Source organism: Salarias fasciatus, chromosome 18 (assembly GCF_902148845.1).
Source record: "Salarias fasciatus chromosome 18, fSalaFa1.1, whole genome shotgun sequence".
Taxonomy (NCBI): domain Eukaryota; kingdom Metazoa; phylum Chordata; class Actinopteri; order Blenniiformes; family Blenniidae; genus Salarias; species Salarias fasciatus.
The window spans coordinates 12,325,461-12,345,643 of record NC_043762.1 but is presented as its reverse complement, the minus strand read 5'-3'; the positions used below and the strand labels follow the sequence as shown (position 1 = coordinate 12,345,643).

At 43.6% G+C, this 20,183-nt stretch overlaps 1 protein-coding gene across 1 annotated transcript in view; it reads right to left on the bottom strand.

The window, feature by feature from the left end:
- Window positions 1-320: 320 nt before the first annotated feature.
- The window catches only part of cdh2 (cadherin 2, type 1, N-cadherin (neuronal)), an 80,973-nt gene continuing 61,110 nt past the window's right edge, over window positions 321-20,183 (bottom strand). Inside the window, exons 8-16 of the mRNA XM_030115289.1 lie at window positions 18,952-19,089; window positions 18,439-18,624; window positions 16,693-16,946; window positions 15,723-15,865; window positions 14,484-14,717; window positions 12,564-12,797; window positions 12,171-12,310; window positions 5,848-6,012; window positions 321-1,671 (exon numbers count right to left, since the gene is read on the bottom strand). Of these exons, the coding sequence (XP_029971149.1) occupies window positions 1,465-1,671; window positions 5,848-6,012; window positions 12,171-12,310; window positions 12,564-12,797; window positions 14,484-14,717; window positions 15,723-15,865; window positions 16,693-16,946; window positions 18,439-18,624; window positions 18,952-19,089 (1,701 nt within the window). The 3' untranslated portion in view covers window positions 321-1,464. The remainder of the gene's footprint in view (window positions 1,672-5,847; window positions 6,013-12,170; window positions 12,311-12,563; window positions 12,798-14,483; window positions 14,718-15,722; window positions 15,866-16,692; window positions 16,947-18,438; window positions 18,625-18,951; window positions 19,090-20,183) is intronic.

The following is a 20,183-nucleotide window of genomic DNA, read 5'->3' as shown; positions in this document are numbered from 1 at the left end:
TTTTATTTGGATGGTCGGGGTCAGAGATGTATAATTTGTGTTCCAGTACACATAGTTATCCACAAGGCTTCTAAGTCCAAAACCTTTTTTTCCAGTCTTAAAGCTGATTCGGAAAAAAAATTAGTGCCGACGTCCCCCCTGCCGCCGCCAGCCCCCCCTCCCAACCCCAACACCCCATTTTTTTTGGTACAAATTCAACAGTTGTGCTGACAAGATCACTACTTTTTTTTTTTTTTTTTTTAAATCAACGCATTTTTTCCTCCATTTTTATACAAAAAAAACTCTTAACTTCTACACATGTAATGTCACCCAGATTTTTATTTTTTTTCACTTTGTAAATAAATTTGGGAAACAACATTTCTTCTTTTTTTTTTTTGTCCTCTTCGTTGTCATGAAAAGATAAAAACATGCAAAAAACTTGAATTTGCCGTCCAAATTATACATTTACAAGTTTGGAACTTTTTGCACTTCTTCATATACTACATCAAAAAGAAAAAAAAAATATAAAGGAAAAAAAAACATTATGTACACACATCTTTTTACAGTGAAGTAAAACTTAGAAATATCAGATGACTAAGGCAAATGAAGTGTACATAGATTAGACCAAAACAGATTTTTTTGTTGTTTTTTTTTGTAAAATACTACATCACCTCAAAGAAAAAAAGAAATAAAGAAAACAAAATCTGCTACAAAAGAATGATTCATAACTCCCTTTATTTGCAACCAGCTGCATAATTTTAAATTTTTTAGTGAGAAAGTCTAGAAGTCTAGCATACTGTACAGTGCTGCTCGTAATTGTTTCTCTTCCCATCCAAGCTAACAGATGATCCTTCATTTCTTTGTGGTTTATTTAAATAATCTTTAACAAACAGGAGCATTGTGTAACCAAAAAGAAAAAAAAAAAGAAAAAAACAAAAGAAAAAAAAAACAAAAAGCATGTCGAAGCATACCAGAGTGTAACATACTTTGTCTGAAATCACTCCAAAAGTCAGTACCATTAAAGCCTTGAACATAAAACTAATCATTTAGATCCAAAAAAATGTACAAAAAGGCACATTATATCCCAGTGCTTCTGTACTGTGAAATTCAAGTGTAACTGAGCGCATTCAATACCAACAATCTGAGTGACGACAGTCCACCAAGAGTTCCCTCCCACATCCTGCAGAACCGGACATCAGCCTATGGCCTAAGCTTTCAACAAGCATATGTATGCGGAGACTACAACAATAAGCCAAGGTTGGTTGGAATTTTTTTTTTGTTTGTTTGTTTTTTTCTTTTTTTGGAAAAAAATTCGGAATCAAATGTGTTTTTCTCTTTTTTTTTTCTCTCTGTCACAGTTTCTATCACTCTCTCAGGGAATATCAGAAGCTGTCCGTGTTCGTCAACAGGAAAAAAACATCTTTCCTTCATTTATTTATTTTTTTCTCGGCGTCGTGCGTGGTGTTACAATCCGTCTGTCCCCGGTTAGTCGTCGCTCCCGCCGTACATATCCGCCAGTTTCCTGAAGCGAGGGCCCCAGTCGTTGAGGTAATCGTAGTCCTGGTCGCCCCCGCTGCTGGAGGAGTTGAGGGAGCTTAGGGAGCCGGCCGTGGATCCGCTGCCCTCGTAGTCGAACACTAGCAGGGAGTCGTAGGGAGGCGCAGTGGGGTCGTTGTCTGCTGCTTTCAGCCCCTGTGTCCAGAAAAAGACAGACAGAGAGAGAGAGAAAGAGAGAGAGAGAGGTTCAGTTAGGCTGCACAGAACAGGAAATCTTTGACGAGATGCTATTTAAAAAGAAAAAAAATATCACATCTGAGCTTTTAGGCACGGATTCTGCACAGATTGGAGCGCTTAGAGGGAGATTATTTACACGACTACTACTAGAAATCCTTTAAAGACCCCATCAAGTAGAACACAACATCTCTGTCTCAATGTAAGACAAATGCTTGTCTTGAATTTTTTTTTTTTTTTTAATTCTTTTTATTTTAATTGGGATCTGAAATCTGCTACCTCTAGTCCACAGAAAGGGAAGCACTGGCTGTTCTTGTTGAGGGTTTAAGGCCTCGTTTCCATGGCGACATTTCAGGCGAAAATGCAGTTTTGCTTCAGAAAAGTCTTGCGTTTGCTTGGCAACGTTGCGAAAACGATACCCGTTTGCATGGAAATGGCAGGAACAGCGAGTCAGTGCCGGGTCATGAGTTGTCGCAGTCGTTGCTGAGTGCAAAAAATGATATGTATGTATGTCCTGAAAAAGTACATATTTAAAGAAAACTTGGGGAAAAAAAAAAAAAAAAAACAAAACTTAAAATTCCTTGAAAAATCGTGAAGGATAAATTTTGTGGTGCTTTTAGGAATCATTGGGGGAAGTGTTGAGTTTAGAAACAAGAAATCTAAATTGGCAGAATGTTTCAAAAGTGTAGCTGTAATGCCTCGAGGCGTTTCACATCCTCGCAGACCTCCTCCTCTTGTAATGTGTGTAATCAGGGGAAGCAGAGTGCTGCTCATGCCCACCACAGTTGCAGTGAATTGGAGTGTGTTTGTGCTGCTCACTCTTTTGTATTTAACAGCACTTCTCCAGTAAAATGTACATGCAGCACACCATCATCTGCGTAGGTGGAGACATTTCTTTCAGACACTATTTTTTAAACAGATGCAACAACTAATTGAGCTGATGGGGATGGAAGACGGCCAACTAGTGGCCAAGTATGGAAACTACAGAGATCCTGTGTGTACGGCGATCGTTGTCATACGAACGGGGAAAGCAGTTTTTCCTTCACCCACCCGAGAGAACTCTGCATTGACAATAACAGACGGAGCCTCTGCCACCTACTGCTCCACACAAACAGGCTAATCTATCCTCAAACCAGTCAGTGTTCAGGAAATCAGGTTCTCGCCCCAATTAATCACTCTCTAATGTTCCTGTTAGCCCCGTCTCTGCTTCAGCCTCGATTCTTCTGATGTTTCCCCGAATGCTGGATTATCCTCCGTTTGATGAAAAGCCAAGACTGAGCATGACCAGCGGCAGCCTCAGATGAGGGGGAATCACCGCCCCCTTCTACCCCCCCACTGACCCCTCCGCCGCCCCCGCCTGCCTGACACACAGACGGCACAGCTTGGGCTCTGACACTGCGTCATCTATCATCTGGACTGCATATCTTTAATATTTCACATTTATCTAAGCAGTGCAAGTAAGCCGAGCCGAGGCCGCTATGAGTCTGTGTGTGTGTGTGTGTGTGAGTGCGTGTGTCTTTCTCGACTTGCTATCTCCAGTCTCTTACTGCTGCTGGGGGGGTGGATCTATTTTCAAGATTGTGCTTGACATTCCCAGAAATCCTCAGCGCGTCATGAGAGGTCCTTATGGATTGTTATTGATTTCCAGGCTCATTCCCTAACGGGGCTCAGGAGACTTGATGGATTGCTAATCTAGAAGTTGAGATGTGCTTTGGCCATGAACCACTTTGGATCCGCGCCTGGTTTCTCCCTCTTATCGCCACAACTGAGGACACCCGACAAATAATAAATGAATTAAAAAAAAAGAAGAAGAAGAAGAAGTGGAGCAACATAACATAGAAACAAGACCTCAGCTCATTGGAAACTTGTCAAAGATTTATAGTTTCCTCTGCGCCGCCATTATAGTGCTGAAATGCTCTCAAATAAAAAGATGGATTGAATTAAAGTGTCTGGGCACTAAGCGATTATTTTCCACTTGTTAGCTTTTGTTAAGTATTTGCTCTGGGCCGGAGTGCTGATAATTTTGTGGGAAATATGACAGATGGATCGTTCACATTACAATTACAACCATAATCGCGCTGTGGGTTATTACCCCCCTTCATCTCCGACCGGAAACCCCCCACTGGCACTTTCATAAGGTTAGTCTATCACAGGATCCAGCCTGGTAATTTGGTTATGAGCGAGGCACGGATCGAACCGCAGACAGCCGTGACTCTGTGTGAAATAAAGTCCTCACTTTTTTTCGGAGTCGCTCTGCCCTGCAGATGATAAAGAGGAGCGTAATCCAGCCCGCCGCTATCTGCGCTCGCACAACACAACTGGAAACGCGGCGAAACAATGAGCGCGGTATCTCCGGCGGCAGCGGGCCGACGTGGGTGCGGATGCGTTTCATGCGTCCGTGGGAACAGAGCAGGGGCTGACTGATGGCCGCTCCGACTGCGGGGGTTAAAGTCCTCACTCCAAACTCCAAACCCGCGCTTCATTTTCAATCCTCGTGTTTTAATTAAAAGCCCCCAAAGCTCCCGGGGCATGTACCCAACTCAGACAGCGCCCGCCCCCGCCCTCTTCTCGCTTCCCCGTCTCCCCACTCCTCTGGCTGAAGCGACTGAAACTTCCAGGCTATAAACAGACCCGACGCCGGCTGGGTGCTGCGAGCGCTTTTTCTGGGTCAGGATGCTTGGAAAATGTCTCAAAGGTCTTTCGGGAGCGCTAAAACAGGCCTGCAAAGTTTGTGTAGCCACAGATGAAGGTTCACCGTGTTACGGGAACTATTAAATCTCTCAGAGAAAAGTTAGCATGTGAGTCGAGGTACACTCGCTTCACACCTACAGGCGTCGGCACAAGCAGAGCTCTGCTCAGGAAAATCTCTGGAAATAAAGATAAATACAAGATAAACACTGTTTTTTTCCCCGATCATCTCACAGTTGGAGCGGCCATTATGAAAAACCCAAAGCTGTCCAATATCGCTTTTTACAGCAACTGTGTAATTGTAGCCGAACGTCACCATCAATTACCATGAGTCTGTTAAATCTACCACATATTCCAGGCAAGGTGTTGTCTGGGCTTCTTTTGTCTGCAGGATGACTTTGTAAATATGACCATTTTTGCAATTAAAAAAAAAATATGATTCTTGAGTTTTCTAAAGCAGTTGTCGAATCACAACAATATATACAAGAACTGACCAGAGGATGGCAGCAACACCCATTCACCCACCCGTTCAATAAATATGAACATTTTCAGAGGTTACTTGTATTTTTTGGAGTAAAACCGATATAATTTGAACTGGCTAGCCTTTTGACGCAGCTGATGATGTTAGAGCGCCATCGCTGCTGACTGTCCTGAACATCCTTGCTAGCTGTTGAAATCTGCGGTTTTAATGTGTCGGAGCGGGCTCCGTGCTGAATTTCTCCGGGCAGCAGCTGTTAGGACGAGCGCATCGAGGTGTATTCATGACTCACGGCGAGACAGAAAATGAGCGGCGCCTCGCCGAAAGGATCTGAGAGATGGATGTTCTGGGGAGCCGAGCTGAAAGAGCGAGTTCTAATCTAAAAACATGGGCGCCATCCAAAAAACTAGTGAGGACTCCATTTGTAATGCTGGTGAAACTCTTGTCTGTTGGAGCTTGTGAAAAATATATGACTGCTCTTTTCATTTTACATTCTCCCTTCATGCTGGAGTCAATGATGGCCTCAGGCAAACGAGGGCACTCCGATAGAAAGCCAATGTATTGCTCCTCTCATCTCCCATTTCTGCGCCGACACATCTATAACTTTGCTTTGGCGGAAAGTGAGGAGAAAAACAATTACATCCAAGTGAGTTAGAGTCATGTACTTTAAGGGTATTATACATGTCGGGGCTGATCTATGTGAAATGAGAAAAGTTCTCACTTTCTGTCGGGAAAAGATGAAAACAGTTTTAATAACAATTGATTCGATTTAACGTCTTTTTCTCGCACTGCGAGGCGGCGTTGTGGTGCTCAGTCATATGAGCCAAATTGTTTATTTAAGGTACAAGTTTATTATAAGAAAAAGTGTTCGGCTTGGAAATGAAACTCAAGCTACGCGGCACCATTGATCCTTTAATTTTATGAAAAAAAAAAAAAAGGAAATAAAAACAACATTTTCTCCAAGTTCCTACCTCATTGATGAAGTCTCCGATGTCTCCGGGGTGGGGGGCCGCTGACCTCATGGGGTACTGCGGCTCGGGGTGGAGGGGTCTCTCGTCTAGACGGCGGATTCCCACCGGCTTGATGGCATCGGGCTCTATCGTGTCCGGCTGCTGGAGCTGACTCAGGTCGTAATCCTGCGGAGGAACAGACAGATGGGACTTTAGCTCAGGGTGGCGTGACCAGACACCCCCCTCCCCCTCCTCAAACTGGCTGCAGTTATTCAAGAAGGTAAACACCCCCGCGTGCCGCGGACCAGCAGGAAGAAGCTCCACCGAGTTGGAGGGGAAAGATTTTTCAAAGTTGCGGCGAGGGAGAGCCGAGCGAACACGAGGGGAACTTTAATCTTCTTGTCTGTGAAGCACAAGCCCAGGGACGATTTGACACATAAAAAGAGGCGGCACCGGGGGGGTCCGAGATGAGGACCACATCACAGGCTGCTGAGTGTTTGTACTTGTGCCGTGTGTGCTGCAGGAAGGATGTGCAGGCGACTGTTTTTTTTTTGCTCTAATCAATGCCCAGACACGGGATGGTGGATATGCATAAGCCATTGCTAATCCTATTAACATTACCGAGGCAACCTGAATGGCTCGCAGTTTGTGCAAAGTCATGGGCAGGGAGGACGGAGGAGGTGGAGGAGGAAGAGAAAAAGGGAAGAGGGCGCAGCGGAGAACAGTGCTGGAGGAGGACTGGATGCTATCCGGGCTGCAGTCGCAGATATGATAGAAGAAAACGCCACTGGAGAATCACTTTGTGCCTAATAAGCGTGCATGATGGATTGTCCCTCTTTAGCAGATTTTCAGTAATCCATCCATCTCTAATGCACCCCCACCCTTTCAAAACTGTCTTTGCTCAGTTGCACAGATACCTACACACAGACGGTCGCAGGAAGAAAAAAAAAAAAAAAAAGCTGCGCATGATCCAGAGTAAAAATAAACATGTGAATTCACTTCCAACAAACGCCCTGAAAACAACTTCAATCCACATGAATCACAATCTGCAATGTGCACTGATTAGTAATTACATTACTCTCAATAAGCATTCAGGGACGAATAGAAGCTACACTCCACAATAATGCGCACGCTAACATGCTTTTAATCCACTTTTTATCCAACAATCATCTGTGAAGCCGTTTGAATTGTACAAACCTGAATGGAAGCTGCTACACAAATACCGTTTGATTGACTGCAATCAACGCAGTTCCCCCCCCCCCCGATATCGGCTTTAAAATTAAATATCTGAATCGGCACGAAAATGAAAATCTCTGCTAATATGACAGGCTGATAAAAATCCGGCGTTAATTATGCATAAACGCTCAAGAAGTAGGTCAAAATCTGCTGCGTAGACTCTTTGAAAAGCATTCCCAAGACTGGGTCTTCAGGAGAGACTTGACTTTCTCGGCGTGTTGACACAAATCTGCTCAGATACCAGCGTCAGTCGCAGATTTCCTGAGCATCGAATCGTAATGGTTTAAGAAGTTGAGCTGCACGACATCAGGTGGACATGTCAAATAAATCTGGTTGAGTATCACCAAAAAAAATACAGAAACAAACATGTATCCATTTCCTTTAAAAATAAAAGCGCATCATTTGTTTCTCATCTGAACACTGCCACCTAACAGCTAATGCTGGTACTGCAGTTTTGGTCCAAATCACAATCGGTTTACATAATAGTGCACCTTTTTGGAAACGCCTCGCAAGTCTCCATGGAAACGCTTTCTTAAACGCTGCTAACTGGATACGGCGCAGGGATAATAATATAGTTCTTCTGCACAAGAGATGGACAGAAACAACGATGGCAGCCTCTAGAGAGCCTCCAAAATGCAAAACTGATTTGTTTTCTCTTGAAGAGATGCCTAAACGGGCCATACGTCTCCAGGAAATGGACCTTAATAAAGAGTAAACGCAGAGTACAGACAGAGATTTGTGCGTATCTGTATTTGGAATGCTTCATAACGGTCATTATTCAGCTGCTGCTAAGTGGCTACAGACACAAGCAGCATCATTTCTCTTTCGGCTCATTTCAGCAATGTAATGATTTAATATTAGGTTACCAACTCACATTTGTATCAGAGAAAAGATGTCTTAATCATTGCTAGCACAAAGTGCTTCTGAAAACAAACTTTTTTTCTTTTCGGACCCTTTTTTCATTCCAAGTGAAACATAAAGCAGAGCATTCTTTCAAGAGCCAACTCCTAATATCTCCATCCATCTTGGTAAATAATCTAGTTCGTGCCACCAGGCCAGGACCAATTAATCTGGGAACAGCTTCAGCTTGAAGGCCTGTCCGGGTTGTACAGATTAAATGTGTTTGCATCAAAAGTGTGAAACATAAAACGCGTTTCCTTTCCTCCTAGTCATCACAATTCAGCGTTTTCCCACTACTAAAAGCACATGCTGGCATCACGATGATGATAACGACCAGGTTACTTGGTCTGCACCCGCCGCCTTCTCAAATCCAAACCAAATATATTGATTTTTCATTCGATTTCATGGGGAATGACGAAAGCCCCCCCCCAGGCTAGCTGGAGGAGAACGATAATCATCGCGCTTCATGCAATCACGGCTTCTTTCATCTTCGCTTGGTTTCAGCGTGACTCACATTTCACCTTGTCTCAGGTCGCAGCCGAGAGGGGTCAGGAGTCGGTGACAGTAATTGCAACAGAGCCCGATAATGGCTGAACTAAGCAGGAAGGTCTAATGACACACCGGCTCCCTTCAGGGAATCGACTCCTCACACGTTTACCGCGGCCTGGTGAAATGGCCGCCCCTGGCACTCATGACCCACATTCAAACGCGGGAGGCTGAACACGGCTTAGCCTCGCACACTTTATCTGCTGCGAGACATTCAAAGTGGAACTGAGTTTATCAGCGCGCATACGGAGAGCTACAAGGCCAAACGCACCCTCTGTGCGATGAAAGGGGATGGCTGGAGGATTAGAGCCTGTGACTGAATCAAATGTTTCATAATGCTCAACCAGACCAGATTAAGTGTGGTCTGGCATGATGTGCGGAGCTAGCACGAGCACATGTTTAGCTTAGCATGAAGACGGGAAAATGAGGGTCTTATGGGTAATTTTTATGCTTTATGACAAATGGAAGTGAGATCTAAAGCATGATGTTACTCTTCTGCTTCTTCCAAAGACAACTAAGTACTGACTCTGTGCTCTCATCTGTTTCATCATTTTACCCATGGGGGGGGGGAGTTTGGACGTATCTCACTGACTGCTCTCTGCTGGAATCGACGTATCGTAACATTTTACGCAAATAAATGCGTTATATTTTTACATGCCAGCACTAAACTTTTCCAACTTCACCCGACAAAGTTCCTTTCAGTTGATAAAGTGACGCAGACCAGGTGTCAGGCGTCGAGGCAACTCAGCATGGCCGCCATATTGGATGAGGATCCGTTTCACCTCAAACAACTCACTGATCACTATATGGCCAGTAGAGGTTAGATCAGTTTTACTGAGACATTTCTCCACCTCAGAGTTGGAAATGCTCCAGCTGTCATCGAGGAGTCTCGTTACATTCGTTCATGATCGGGATGAACTGGAAAGAACTTTCACAGACGAACTGAGGAAAGTTTTTGGAATGAAGTGCAAAGAACATTGTTTTTAATGTTATCAATTAATTGAAAATAACTCATTAAAGTAGAGTCATACAATAGAGTTTATACATTCCCTTCCTTTCTATCCTTATATAGCCTTTTGTCGTTTCTACCAGTGCTCTATAAGAGGTTAAACTGCCCCTGGAGCAAAAACAAAACTCTGTTATTAAGAGAAATCAGAGATTAAATAGTTCCTCTAAAACAAAACTTTTTTTTTTTTTTAATCTGTTTTGACGAAAGCAGGGTGCAGTTATCTGAATAACAGGGCGGGTTGTTCTCTTTCACTTATAATTTCAGATAAAAAAAAAAAGACGAAGAAAACAAATCAAAAGTGTGTCCAAGGCCTGCCTGCAGAGCTGAAGGTTAATGCGAATGAAATTATTGGGTGGTCATTTTAGAGATGACTCATCTCTACCTGTGAGCGCGTTGCGCCTTCTCAATTTGCTTTTTTTGATTTCAGCCTTTTTAAAAAGAATCTTTTTTTTTTTTTTTTTTTTTATTATTCCGCTTCTGTGTCCGGGGGAGCCCGATCAGCTGTCCGCCTGTGATGAAATGAGTGCTTCGCAAACCGGCGCGAGAGGCAGGCGCGACGAAAATCATATACTCTGAGAGCACCCAATGGTCTGACACTTCAATTTCCTCCCCCAGCAGGAGATAGGGAGGAGAACAGAGGTAGGCATTATAAAGACCACATGGCAGGGGGAGGGGGGAGGAGGAAGGGGGGTCAATTTTTTTTTTTAAAACTCCGACGCTGATGAACCCATTTTCCCCTGGCGTCCTGCCCCTTCTCAGAATGCAAGCTTGTTTTCCCCTCGATAAATCGCTGCTGCCGCTCGTTTGCCTTTCGTTATATCGCGCCACAGTTTCGTGCAACTTTGTGCATCCCGGGCGCGCACGTGTGGGCGCACTCCCCGCTGCCTAATCACTGGCAGATGTGTAATGGCTTCGCAGTCGTATTGTTACCTTAGACAGGCCTTCATTATAGCGCCACAGCAGATGCCTGTCTCTAAATGACATCGGCTCACCAATTACAAGTCTCCCAGGCTAATTTGGCAACAGCGCTGGGTCAGACCGAGGTCTCTGCTCTACCTGAGCCTGCGAAGCACTTCAGCCAGCCTGCCTGCTTTATTACAGAGCCTCTTTTTAAAAAAAAATAAAAGAAAAAAAGAAAAAAAAAAGAAATGATTTTGTTCTGCTAACAAGGGGTCATTAGGATGATTGAATTTGTGTCTGTGTGGCAGATCGGTGCAGGAGGACGCTGAGATGCGACTCCTCTGATGCCCGTGGCGTTTCCACGTGTTCGAGGGAGGGGGGGGGAACCATCTTCAATATTTCCAGAACCAATCCGATCAAAATGTGTTTGCCTTATTGATCGCAGCTTTTGGATTCCGGGCTCCTGTCTAGATTACAAAAAAAAAAAAAAAAAAAAAAAAAAAAAAAAAAAAGTCCTCTCCTCCTCCTCGTGACTAAACTTAATGCTTCAAACAAAGAAAGCAAAATGTAGAAAGATTCGAGGTGGTCCTCTTTGTCCTCGCGCCGCTCCTTCTCTGCATCGCTGTGACCTGAATCTTCGTCTCCGACAAAGACCACACACACACTCGCCTTCTGCCACCCTTTCAAGGGCAACTGTATGGCTTCATGATTTGTACGGCTGACTGTGTTCTCTTGCATTGTTCTGCATTCATGCGCGAGGAAAAAAAAAAAAAAAAAAAAAAAAAAAAACTCAAAGTTTTTCCACGAAAACAAACTAAGCCTCACCGCAAGGATTAACAAAACTGTTACCTCCCATAAATAACTTTACAAGCCAAATTCCTCACGGGGAGATGTGGAACTCCAGCAGCCTGGCAGAAATCTGTGACTTCAATTAAAAAAAGAAGTTTTTCCAGTCCTGAACCCTTTTTTCAGGAAACTTTCAACATTTCTTCCTGTGACTTTAAAACTAACGATATTACTTTAATTGAAGCAGTGCTGGATGCATTTGCATTGTGAAAACTGCTCAACTCTTCAATTTGACGCCATATTTGAAGAAACTAGTGGAAGTTACAGTTTGCTTGTTATTCAAACATGAATATTTGGCCTTTTTCTTTCAAAAAAACAAATTCACGAATGAACGGACGGTTTCATTCTGGTCACGGTTCGACACATACTGCGGGATCCGTCCACTCTGCACCACATCCGATGTCTCCAAGTTCTACAAAATATTAATACATTTGAAGTGGGAAAAGTTAAGTTCAGAAGTTTTTCAATCGTTTTCGTGTGAGGGTCGTGTGAAGGGTGAAGTATTAAATTTTGAAATTTCATTCACAATAAAGCAATAAAGCTGTTAAATTCATACCCAAAAGCACAAGGTCAAGTTTCGCGGTAAATTCATACAAATTCATAAAAATGACCTTTACTCTTATTTAATGTTTATAATTAACTTTTTAATAAGTTTTAATAGATTGGGTTGAATTAAGTATTGTATAAATAAATGATATACATTTCTATTATGTAGATTTCTATTGAAATGAAAGATGTTGTAGAACTTTCTTTTTCCAGTTATGGTTAAGTTATTGGCGTCACAGCGACGTCTTGTTTCATAACGTTAAGAAGCGGCGTTAACTGAAGTTCCTTTGTGCTTAAACAAAAGATTCTTTGTGCACTCGGGACATGATGTCCACACCAGACCGTGCTTCCCGATTCCTACCTGATCCTCCTCGCCGCCTCCCTCCTCGTCATACTTGAGGATGTTGTCTCGCACGTCGTCCTCCGGGTCGATGAGGAGCTGCTTGGCCTGACGCTCTTTATCGCGGCGCTTCATCCACACCACGAACATCAGCACGAGGACTGAACGAGAGATATGGAGGGGGAGGGAGAGAGAGAGAGAAAGAGAGAGAGTGAGTTTGTATCAGGAAATAAAAAAATAAATCTAATAACTCGCATATTTTCATTGGAGTGTAATCGGATCTGATGTTTTAGAGCTTGGGTGTGTTCCTGATCAAGGCTATCTTTCGTGGTAATCCGGCAGTAATCTAGTGATATCTCAGATCATGTTCAGCTGTCTTCATAATCCCTCTGTGCGCTGTGTGGCGACACTCACCGAGGAGGAGGATGATGCAGAGGAGGATGGAGATGATGGCGCCCGTGCCCAGGCCGGCGGCGATGATGTGCTGCTGGTCGGTGCAGTCGCCGTTGATGTCGCACTGGCACACCTTCACCCGCAGGTACGACGTGTTGGACATGGGCAGGTTGCCCGAGTCGGTGATGATGATGGGGAGCTCGTAGATGCCGCTCTCCAGGAAGCCGATCTTGAGGCTCACCTGAGCGTAGTCACCTGAGAGACGGGGGGGGAAACGGGAAGAGTCAGCGAGCCGCCGCCGGCTCCGAGTCGGAGGAGACGCTCGTCGAGGGGAGGTTACAGATTAAACAGCCGTGTGTTTGAATGTCAAATAACACCCCATTCCTGAAGCAGGCGCGTCTTTGAGAAGGGATTAAAAGCGAAGTCTGAACAGTGGTTTTTTTTTTGTATAAACCATCTTCACAGTGCGATTACACTCCTATTACCACCAGTGTGCTGCGTAAAGTCATACCTGGAAGTTGCATCAGCATATCTAATCCAAAACATGGTCAGGATTTGGATTTCGGAGCTTAGAAATGTACCGAATACCTTGTGATAATGCTGCTTAGGCTAAATTCCCAGCTGTGATAATCCAAACGCTGTTATCCTATTAAGATATATTCAGTGCGTTGCAACTCTAGCTAACAGCAAATGCACCAAACAAATGAGTTCTTCCGCTTCTGTCCCCCCCCCCCCTTCCTCACAAATTAGCATAAACAATTAATGACTGTTTGGTGAGGTTAATATATTATAATGTTGTTGGTCTCAGCTCTGACACTTCCGCCGTGTGCAAATTACACACTTCAGGAGTGCTCACAGATCAAAGACTTCAGCTTTAATTACTAAACTGTTGAATGTGAGTTTGTAGACTAACGAGGTTTGACAAGACGAGCGACTTGAAAAGAAAAAGTTTGAAACGCCTGCGATCGGTCTGTTGACACGTACGGTTCATGTTCGTGCCGGATTCTGTCATTTGAGATGACGTCCGCGGCGGTTCTTTGAAGGATTATGCAAGGAAATGTCAATTGGCGTAAATACCGACATACATATAGGCACAAGAAACTGCTCAAAGAGCAAAAACTGAATATTCTCAATAAAAAAAAAAAAAAAAAAAAAAACCCTGGCAAGGCATTACGGGTACATTATCAGCTTGGACGAGTAAGCTGGTAGCTTATAGAGTTTCAATGGATAAACACACCTGGGTCATAAGCAGGTTTATCTAGTAATGCTCCGCAGAAGAAAATATACCTGCGCTGCAAGTACCGAGCAAATCCCAACCCATCACATCATGGAGTTTAAGGGACACTGCTTTTCTAAATAAAGCAAGAAAGATGCACATTAAACTGGATCTGGGTGGGATGGAGGAGGCCGCATGCATGAGGAAGATTTCACTGAATTTATGGCCGTCACCACCTTTACTGGTACAGCAGACAGTTTTCACATCTGAATAAGGTTATTCAAACACATGTCAAAGGAAACATTAACCAAGTTTTCTGCAGGTGTGTATAGAAATGTAATACTGTAAACATGGCGTATAGTAAAACGAATCTTAAATCCATCAGACGCAGTTTGTTAAATGCTTTCTGAAGCTTTTTGGACTTCCCGTTCTACCGACTGAGCACGTTAAGAAAAGACGGTATCATCAGCATGTAAAGGTACAGTTCTGTAGATATTTTCTGATTGGTTGTTATTCTTTTAAAGTTGGGTTCAATTATCTTCTTATAGACCGCTTCATCATGAGTTCTGAGAAGCTGTGGGCCTTGTTTCAACCCCTTACTCTTTTTTCCCTAAAACAAAAAATGAGGAGAAACCATCTCCCGTGTTTTAGACCGCTATTTTTTTTCTAGATGTTCTGATATGAATGTAACTTTTCGAGCTGTGAAGGTATCTCAAGCTTCCTACCGCTGATTCTCGTAATGGTCCAGTTCCTCCGGACGTCGGAGGGCCTGTGGGCGAGCTCGAAGGCGAACGGCCCGGCGTTGGGGTTCAGGTCTCCGTCCAGCGCGGTGATGTTGATGGCGTTGGGCTCGGGCTTCTCACATATCTCCGCCTCCTGGGGGAACACCTTGGGCGCATTGTCGTTGATATCCAGAAGGTAGATCTGGAGAGTGCCTGTGCCGCTTGCTGGCGGCACACCTGTGTGAGCCAAGAAAAGACACGCACACACTCAGCGCATACATATTTATGAGAGAGAAGGACTTCAGAAAAATTTACATATGGAAAGGAATATATGTGGCTGAGACGGCGTCATTATACAGTCGGCAGAGAGAGTTAAGAAGTTTACTCTTTGGGCATCTCGCTATAATAAGACACTCTAAGCAGCTATTTACTCTGGTGGGAGACGACACATACAAACTGCATACTGATCTCGGAGTCTAATCGCAAGTGAGGACAGAAAGAGTTGGATACGGAGACGATCGGTGGGTGTGGGGAGCGTCTTCCTGACGAAGGACACGGGATGGGAATACTAAAGCTAACAAACAGAGCCCACTGTCGCTCCTCTCAGGCTCCTCTATGTATTCACCCAGCTAAGAGGCTTTTTTACCATTCAGGCCACGCTCAAAGGAGCTAGTCATCCAATCCTGACCCATTAATGCTGAGAAACCTCTTTATTGGTGGGGTTTTTAAGCCTATTGGCCTAAGCTATGCTCCGTGGAACAGGGTAAACCTGAACAGAGGTAAATCCCACCCGCGCAGACAAGAGGTGAATGCATCCACATGCTGGACGGTTCTGCCACCGCTCGCACATTAACCTTCGACCGGGGCGGCCGGCGCTTCAGACGTGCCAAGTGGCCGCGACAAGGTTGACCTTCAGGCAGGAAGGACGTCTTTGTGGCTCTGAGTAAGATGGATTTTTCCAACAGATAGAGTGCTTTTGCGGCCTGACTGGAGGCGAAAAACAGCACGCAGGTAGTCTAAGCAACGCCGGGTGCAAGGCTGACCTTTGAGCAAGGCTACGTTTGACATGAAAATTTAGAAAAAAAAAAAAAAAAAAAGAAAAGGCGACATTATCTCCTCCTGAATGCTCTCACAATCACTGGATGCTTGTGTAACAACCTGGAGAAAGCATTCAGACCGTGTAACACAGGAGCTCTGCGTAGTATTTTTAGCCACTGCAGTAGCAGTCAAACGGTTACATACCGCTGTCAGAAGCCAGGAATGTGGCATTGTACAAACTGTTCTTCACATAGGGCGACTCTCGGTCCAAAATGGCAATTGTTGTAATCCGACCAGTGTTGGGGTCGATTCTCAGCCAGTTGGCCGGATCTGAGAGTCTGGAGTATCTGAAAAGGGGGGGAAAAAAAATAGAAGAGATTCACATTTTCAAGTAAAGAGATAGAGAGAGGGAAAGTGGAAAGAAAATCCTCCCAATTTCAAGTTGGGCATTTGTTTACAACGAATCAAGATTTCAGACATTGTGCATCATTCTTCTAACGTTGCAGAGCCGCCTCACACGGGAGACCAAACTGGCTCGCTGTTATCGACAGCTCAAACTAATTTGTAGGACAAACCGTGGAATTACAAAGCTAGCTTATTTCTCATGGACTGTTTTCAGGCAGATAAACACTCGGCACCGCCAAAAAACTGTGATGAAAATGAGAGGAATGAAAAATAGGACTTGCTGGAGAACGCGCTGGCAGCTTGGTGTTATTTGACTGTTCAGACCAGACGAGTTGCTCCACTTTTATTGCACTAACTGTCGAGTGGAATTTACATTAAAGGCATTTAGACATCCATTTTTAATCAGCTAGCAAAGAATCCCTCTAAAAATATCTGTAAAATGAGTGCAAATCTCAAATTATTCTCTTTTAAAGGATCCCTGAAGTATTCCGCTGCAGATCTTAACAATGTGGAGGGGGAGGGATCCAGATACGAATGACTGTCATGTCAGCCAGTCACTGATAAGGTGCAACGAAACACAATGAATTTGAGCCAATGTCCGAATACAGTTTGGATGAATGACATCAGTCAGTGGGAGGAAGATGCTCTATAGGACTTTAGTGAAATACAGTACATACAGTCAGCAGAAAAAACACTTTTTCACACAAACAAATACAAGAGAAATATATACTGTATATATATTTTAAGTGAGTTCTCAGTTGTTCTGTACCGGATGGTCTGCTGCATGAAGCGATCGGGGTCCTGCGCCGTGAAGGTGGTGAGCGTGGACTCGGGCAGCATCCCCTCCTCCAGCTTGATGAGTTTGGGGTTGGGCTCGAAGTAGGGACTCTCGTTGACGTCGATGACCCTGATGGAGACGGTGGCGGTGGACTGGCGGGGGGAGTGGATGCCTCTGGCCAGAGGAACCTCGTTCCTCGCCTCCACCGTCAGCACGTACGTCCGACTGATCTCGTAGTCGATGGGCTGGAAAACAGGGAGGGAGTAAATTGAACCACGAGAACATCCTCTGCTTACACTGATCTAAAGGTTTTTATTCCTGCGATTAAATAAAACATCCCTTTGTTGTCAGTTCAAGAGCTGTGCAAGCACTCCATTTGAAACGTGGTTTAGATTTAATTAGATTTTTTTTTTTTTTTTTTCAAGTTTTGGACCAACTTTGAGCTGCGTCCAAGCTTCCCGCCACGGAAATCATCTGTGCAGAAGTAATCAGAGTATACGGAGGCAAACAGCCGCACTGATTGGCACTTTTATCTGCATTAAAGACAAAAAAAAAAGCTGCTTCACATTTAAGTGATTTGGTCTCTCCATTTACAGGAAGTAATATGACATTTAAAATCAGCTTTTCCTGCTGTCAAAGTCATTGCACTTCACATAATCACTGTGAAAATGTAACAGAAATTACTTTCTGTGCCTTTTTAAGGGCGTCCCTGAGCATGAAAATCACACATTTCATGTCTTATATTCTAAAAATGTCTCCAATGTCACAATCAGAGGATATACACTTCCTTTTCCACATTTGATAAACAACCGACGCTGTCATCCTGCGATATAATGTGCTAGTTAAAAAAAACAATAACTACTCAAAACTGGTGTCAAAGAGGAAAAAATCCAGTTTACAAATAAAATCATGATACATTGTGCCCCATGAGATAATGCTGTTTAACATTACATTCAAACACAGAAGTACACAGTTTTCATCTCTTGGTGCTGATGTGTTTAGCAACAGTGAAAATTTTCCTCATTTTTTTAACTAACCACACAATTTCTGTAAATTAGTAATGATTATTTAAAAAAAAATAATTCATTTTGAATTTCTAGAGCATTAAAATCAAGTACATGCACTATTGAGCACGACTTAAACCTATTGTATCATGTGATTAAGGGCTGTATGATACATTAAAAAATTATTGTAATGTCAACATACGCAGGACTGAATGAACTGTGATAAATTCTGCTTGAATGAGCATTCATGGACTGCGAAATCAAAATGACAGAAGTTCAAATGTGAAAGAAAAGTGTGATAATTAAAATGTATTCGATCAACAGTTGTAAATATTCAGGTGGCCACAGGGCAGAAACCAGAAAAGGAAAAATAAACAACAAAAATAAACTTTTAGAAATACTTCATCTCCTTCACAGCTGGTGTAAATCAAATGCAAGAGAAAGAATATTGTGTATTGTGCAACAAACACATAAATATCATCTGCATAGAGGTTTGTATTCACCACACTCCACAAAACTACTGCATGTTTTTGTCAATATTTAACTAAATGCTCCCAAAGCAGAGAGAAATGATGAACCAAACACACATTTCCTGACATTTTGAAGCTTTAAAAGATGTTTGAACGGCGTCTTTTCAACATGCGTACATGTATGCATGCATGCATACCTGCACATGCTTGCATTATGCATCTCAGTAGGATTAAAGGCCGAGTGTGGAGAGAGCCAACCTCACCTTGACAACCGTCACCAGGCCCTCGTTAGTGGTGGGATCAGTGGGCACCGAGAACCTGCCGGTGGGGTCGCCCCCGGTGATTTTGTAGACGGCGTTCCAGGCCGGCGTGTTGGGCTGGTCCTTGTCAGTCACCGTCAGATTCGCCACGATGACGTTCACGCGGTTCTCGGGCACCTCGCCGAAAAACTGCATGAATAAAGCATGAGGCGTGTTAGCGATACTGCCGCAGCAGCAGGAATGAAACCCTCCCCGCCCCCACCCCTCCGCCCCTCGTCTTGTGTAAATAGACATCTACGGTAAGTTATCGTGTCCTCATGGTCGTCTCATTCCGAGTCCATCGAGTGCAGTAAGTGCTTCTTTCGGATGCATGTGTCAACATTTGGAGAAGGGCGTTACACCGCCAACACATCAGCTAAGTGACAGGCCAGTTATTCACGTCGGGGTGAATCGGGGGTCCTGGCTCTGCTCTGCGATCGCCGTGTCAACGCCTCGAAGGCTGGCTCGGTTCCTTACCGTCTCCGCGGTGAACTCGGGCGGATTGTCGTTGACGTCGGTGACTCTGATGACGGCCGTGGCGGTGTTGGAGAGGCCGTACATGGGGTTGCCCTCCATGTCAGTGGCCTGGATGATCAGCGTGTACTGAGGCACTTTCTAGAAAAGGGAAGAAGAAGAAGAAAAAAACTATTACATTTCTCTTTCCCACTTCTTAAAAACTAAAACCTTCAAGTTTTCCACCTTGAGTGGTTTTTCATTTGTTTTCTACTAGCAGGCTCTATAATAATAAATAAAGGTTTCAATCAGTGGTGTCAAACATGAGTCTTGTGGTCCTAAAGAGGCCTCCAATTCATCTACTGGAGGATGCCGTTTCTGTAACACTGCAGGCTCGAAAGTAATGCGAGAGCAGCAGATACACACAGAGCTGTGAGTCAGTTTAAAGCTCATGAATTAACATTATTAGCAAATTATTTGTTCTGCTTGCTCTCCAACCAACTAAAATATGAAACTGTTTTCTATTCCCTTCTCTTGAAGGCCACAAGGAATGCTAGCAAATAAAAAACTACTTCATCTTGCAGCCAATACATTAACATCAAAGACTAGTACAGAATACTATGACAACGGCACAAAAGATAAATGGCTTGATTTTGAATATGAAGTACTATTTACCCAAAGTATGCAAATGTGCATGATATCAATTTGTATGTATATTTCTATAGACCATTTAGCAAACAGAAAACACGAAGGTAGCACTGAAATAGAAGCCAGGAGAAATTCGAGCAGATACTAAATTTGCATATTTTGGCCATCAACAGTGGAGCTGTCACAGCACAACTAAGACACATACTTCAGTTTTGGGAAGCTAACTACAAAAACAGGTGACGGTACTTAAAAACAAATGCTAAAATGCACTTTTCCCCTTCAAAACAGCTGGCTCATGCTAAAAACTTAACCTAACTAGTAAAAACAAATCATTAGAGGCTTCCTCAGGCTGCAGGGGACTTTACAACCGCCTTTAATAAGGTAGCAACACATTGTCCGTCATAATTAACACGCTAAAGTAAAAATGAAACAAATCCGAGTTGGATACCTTTGCAATTGCAGAGATCAATGGTTGTTTTTATATTTGTATGTATAAATACACATATAAATCAGATTGATTCCCTCGGAGGTGATGTGGGTTTACATGTACATCTCCACCGTGAGCGCCTTGGTGCAGCTAACAAATGGCTCTATTCACATTAAAAACC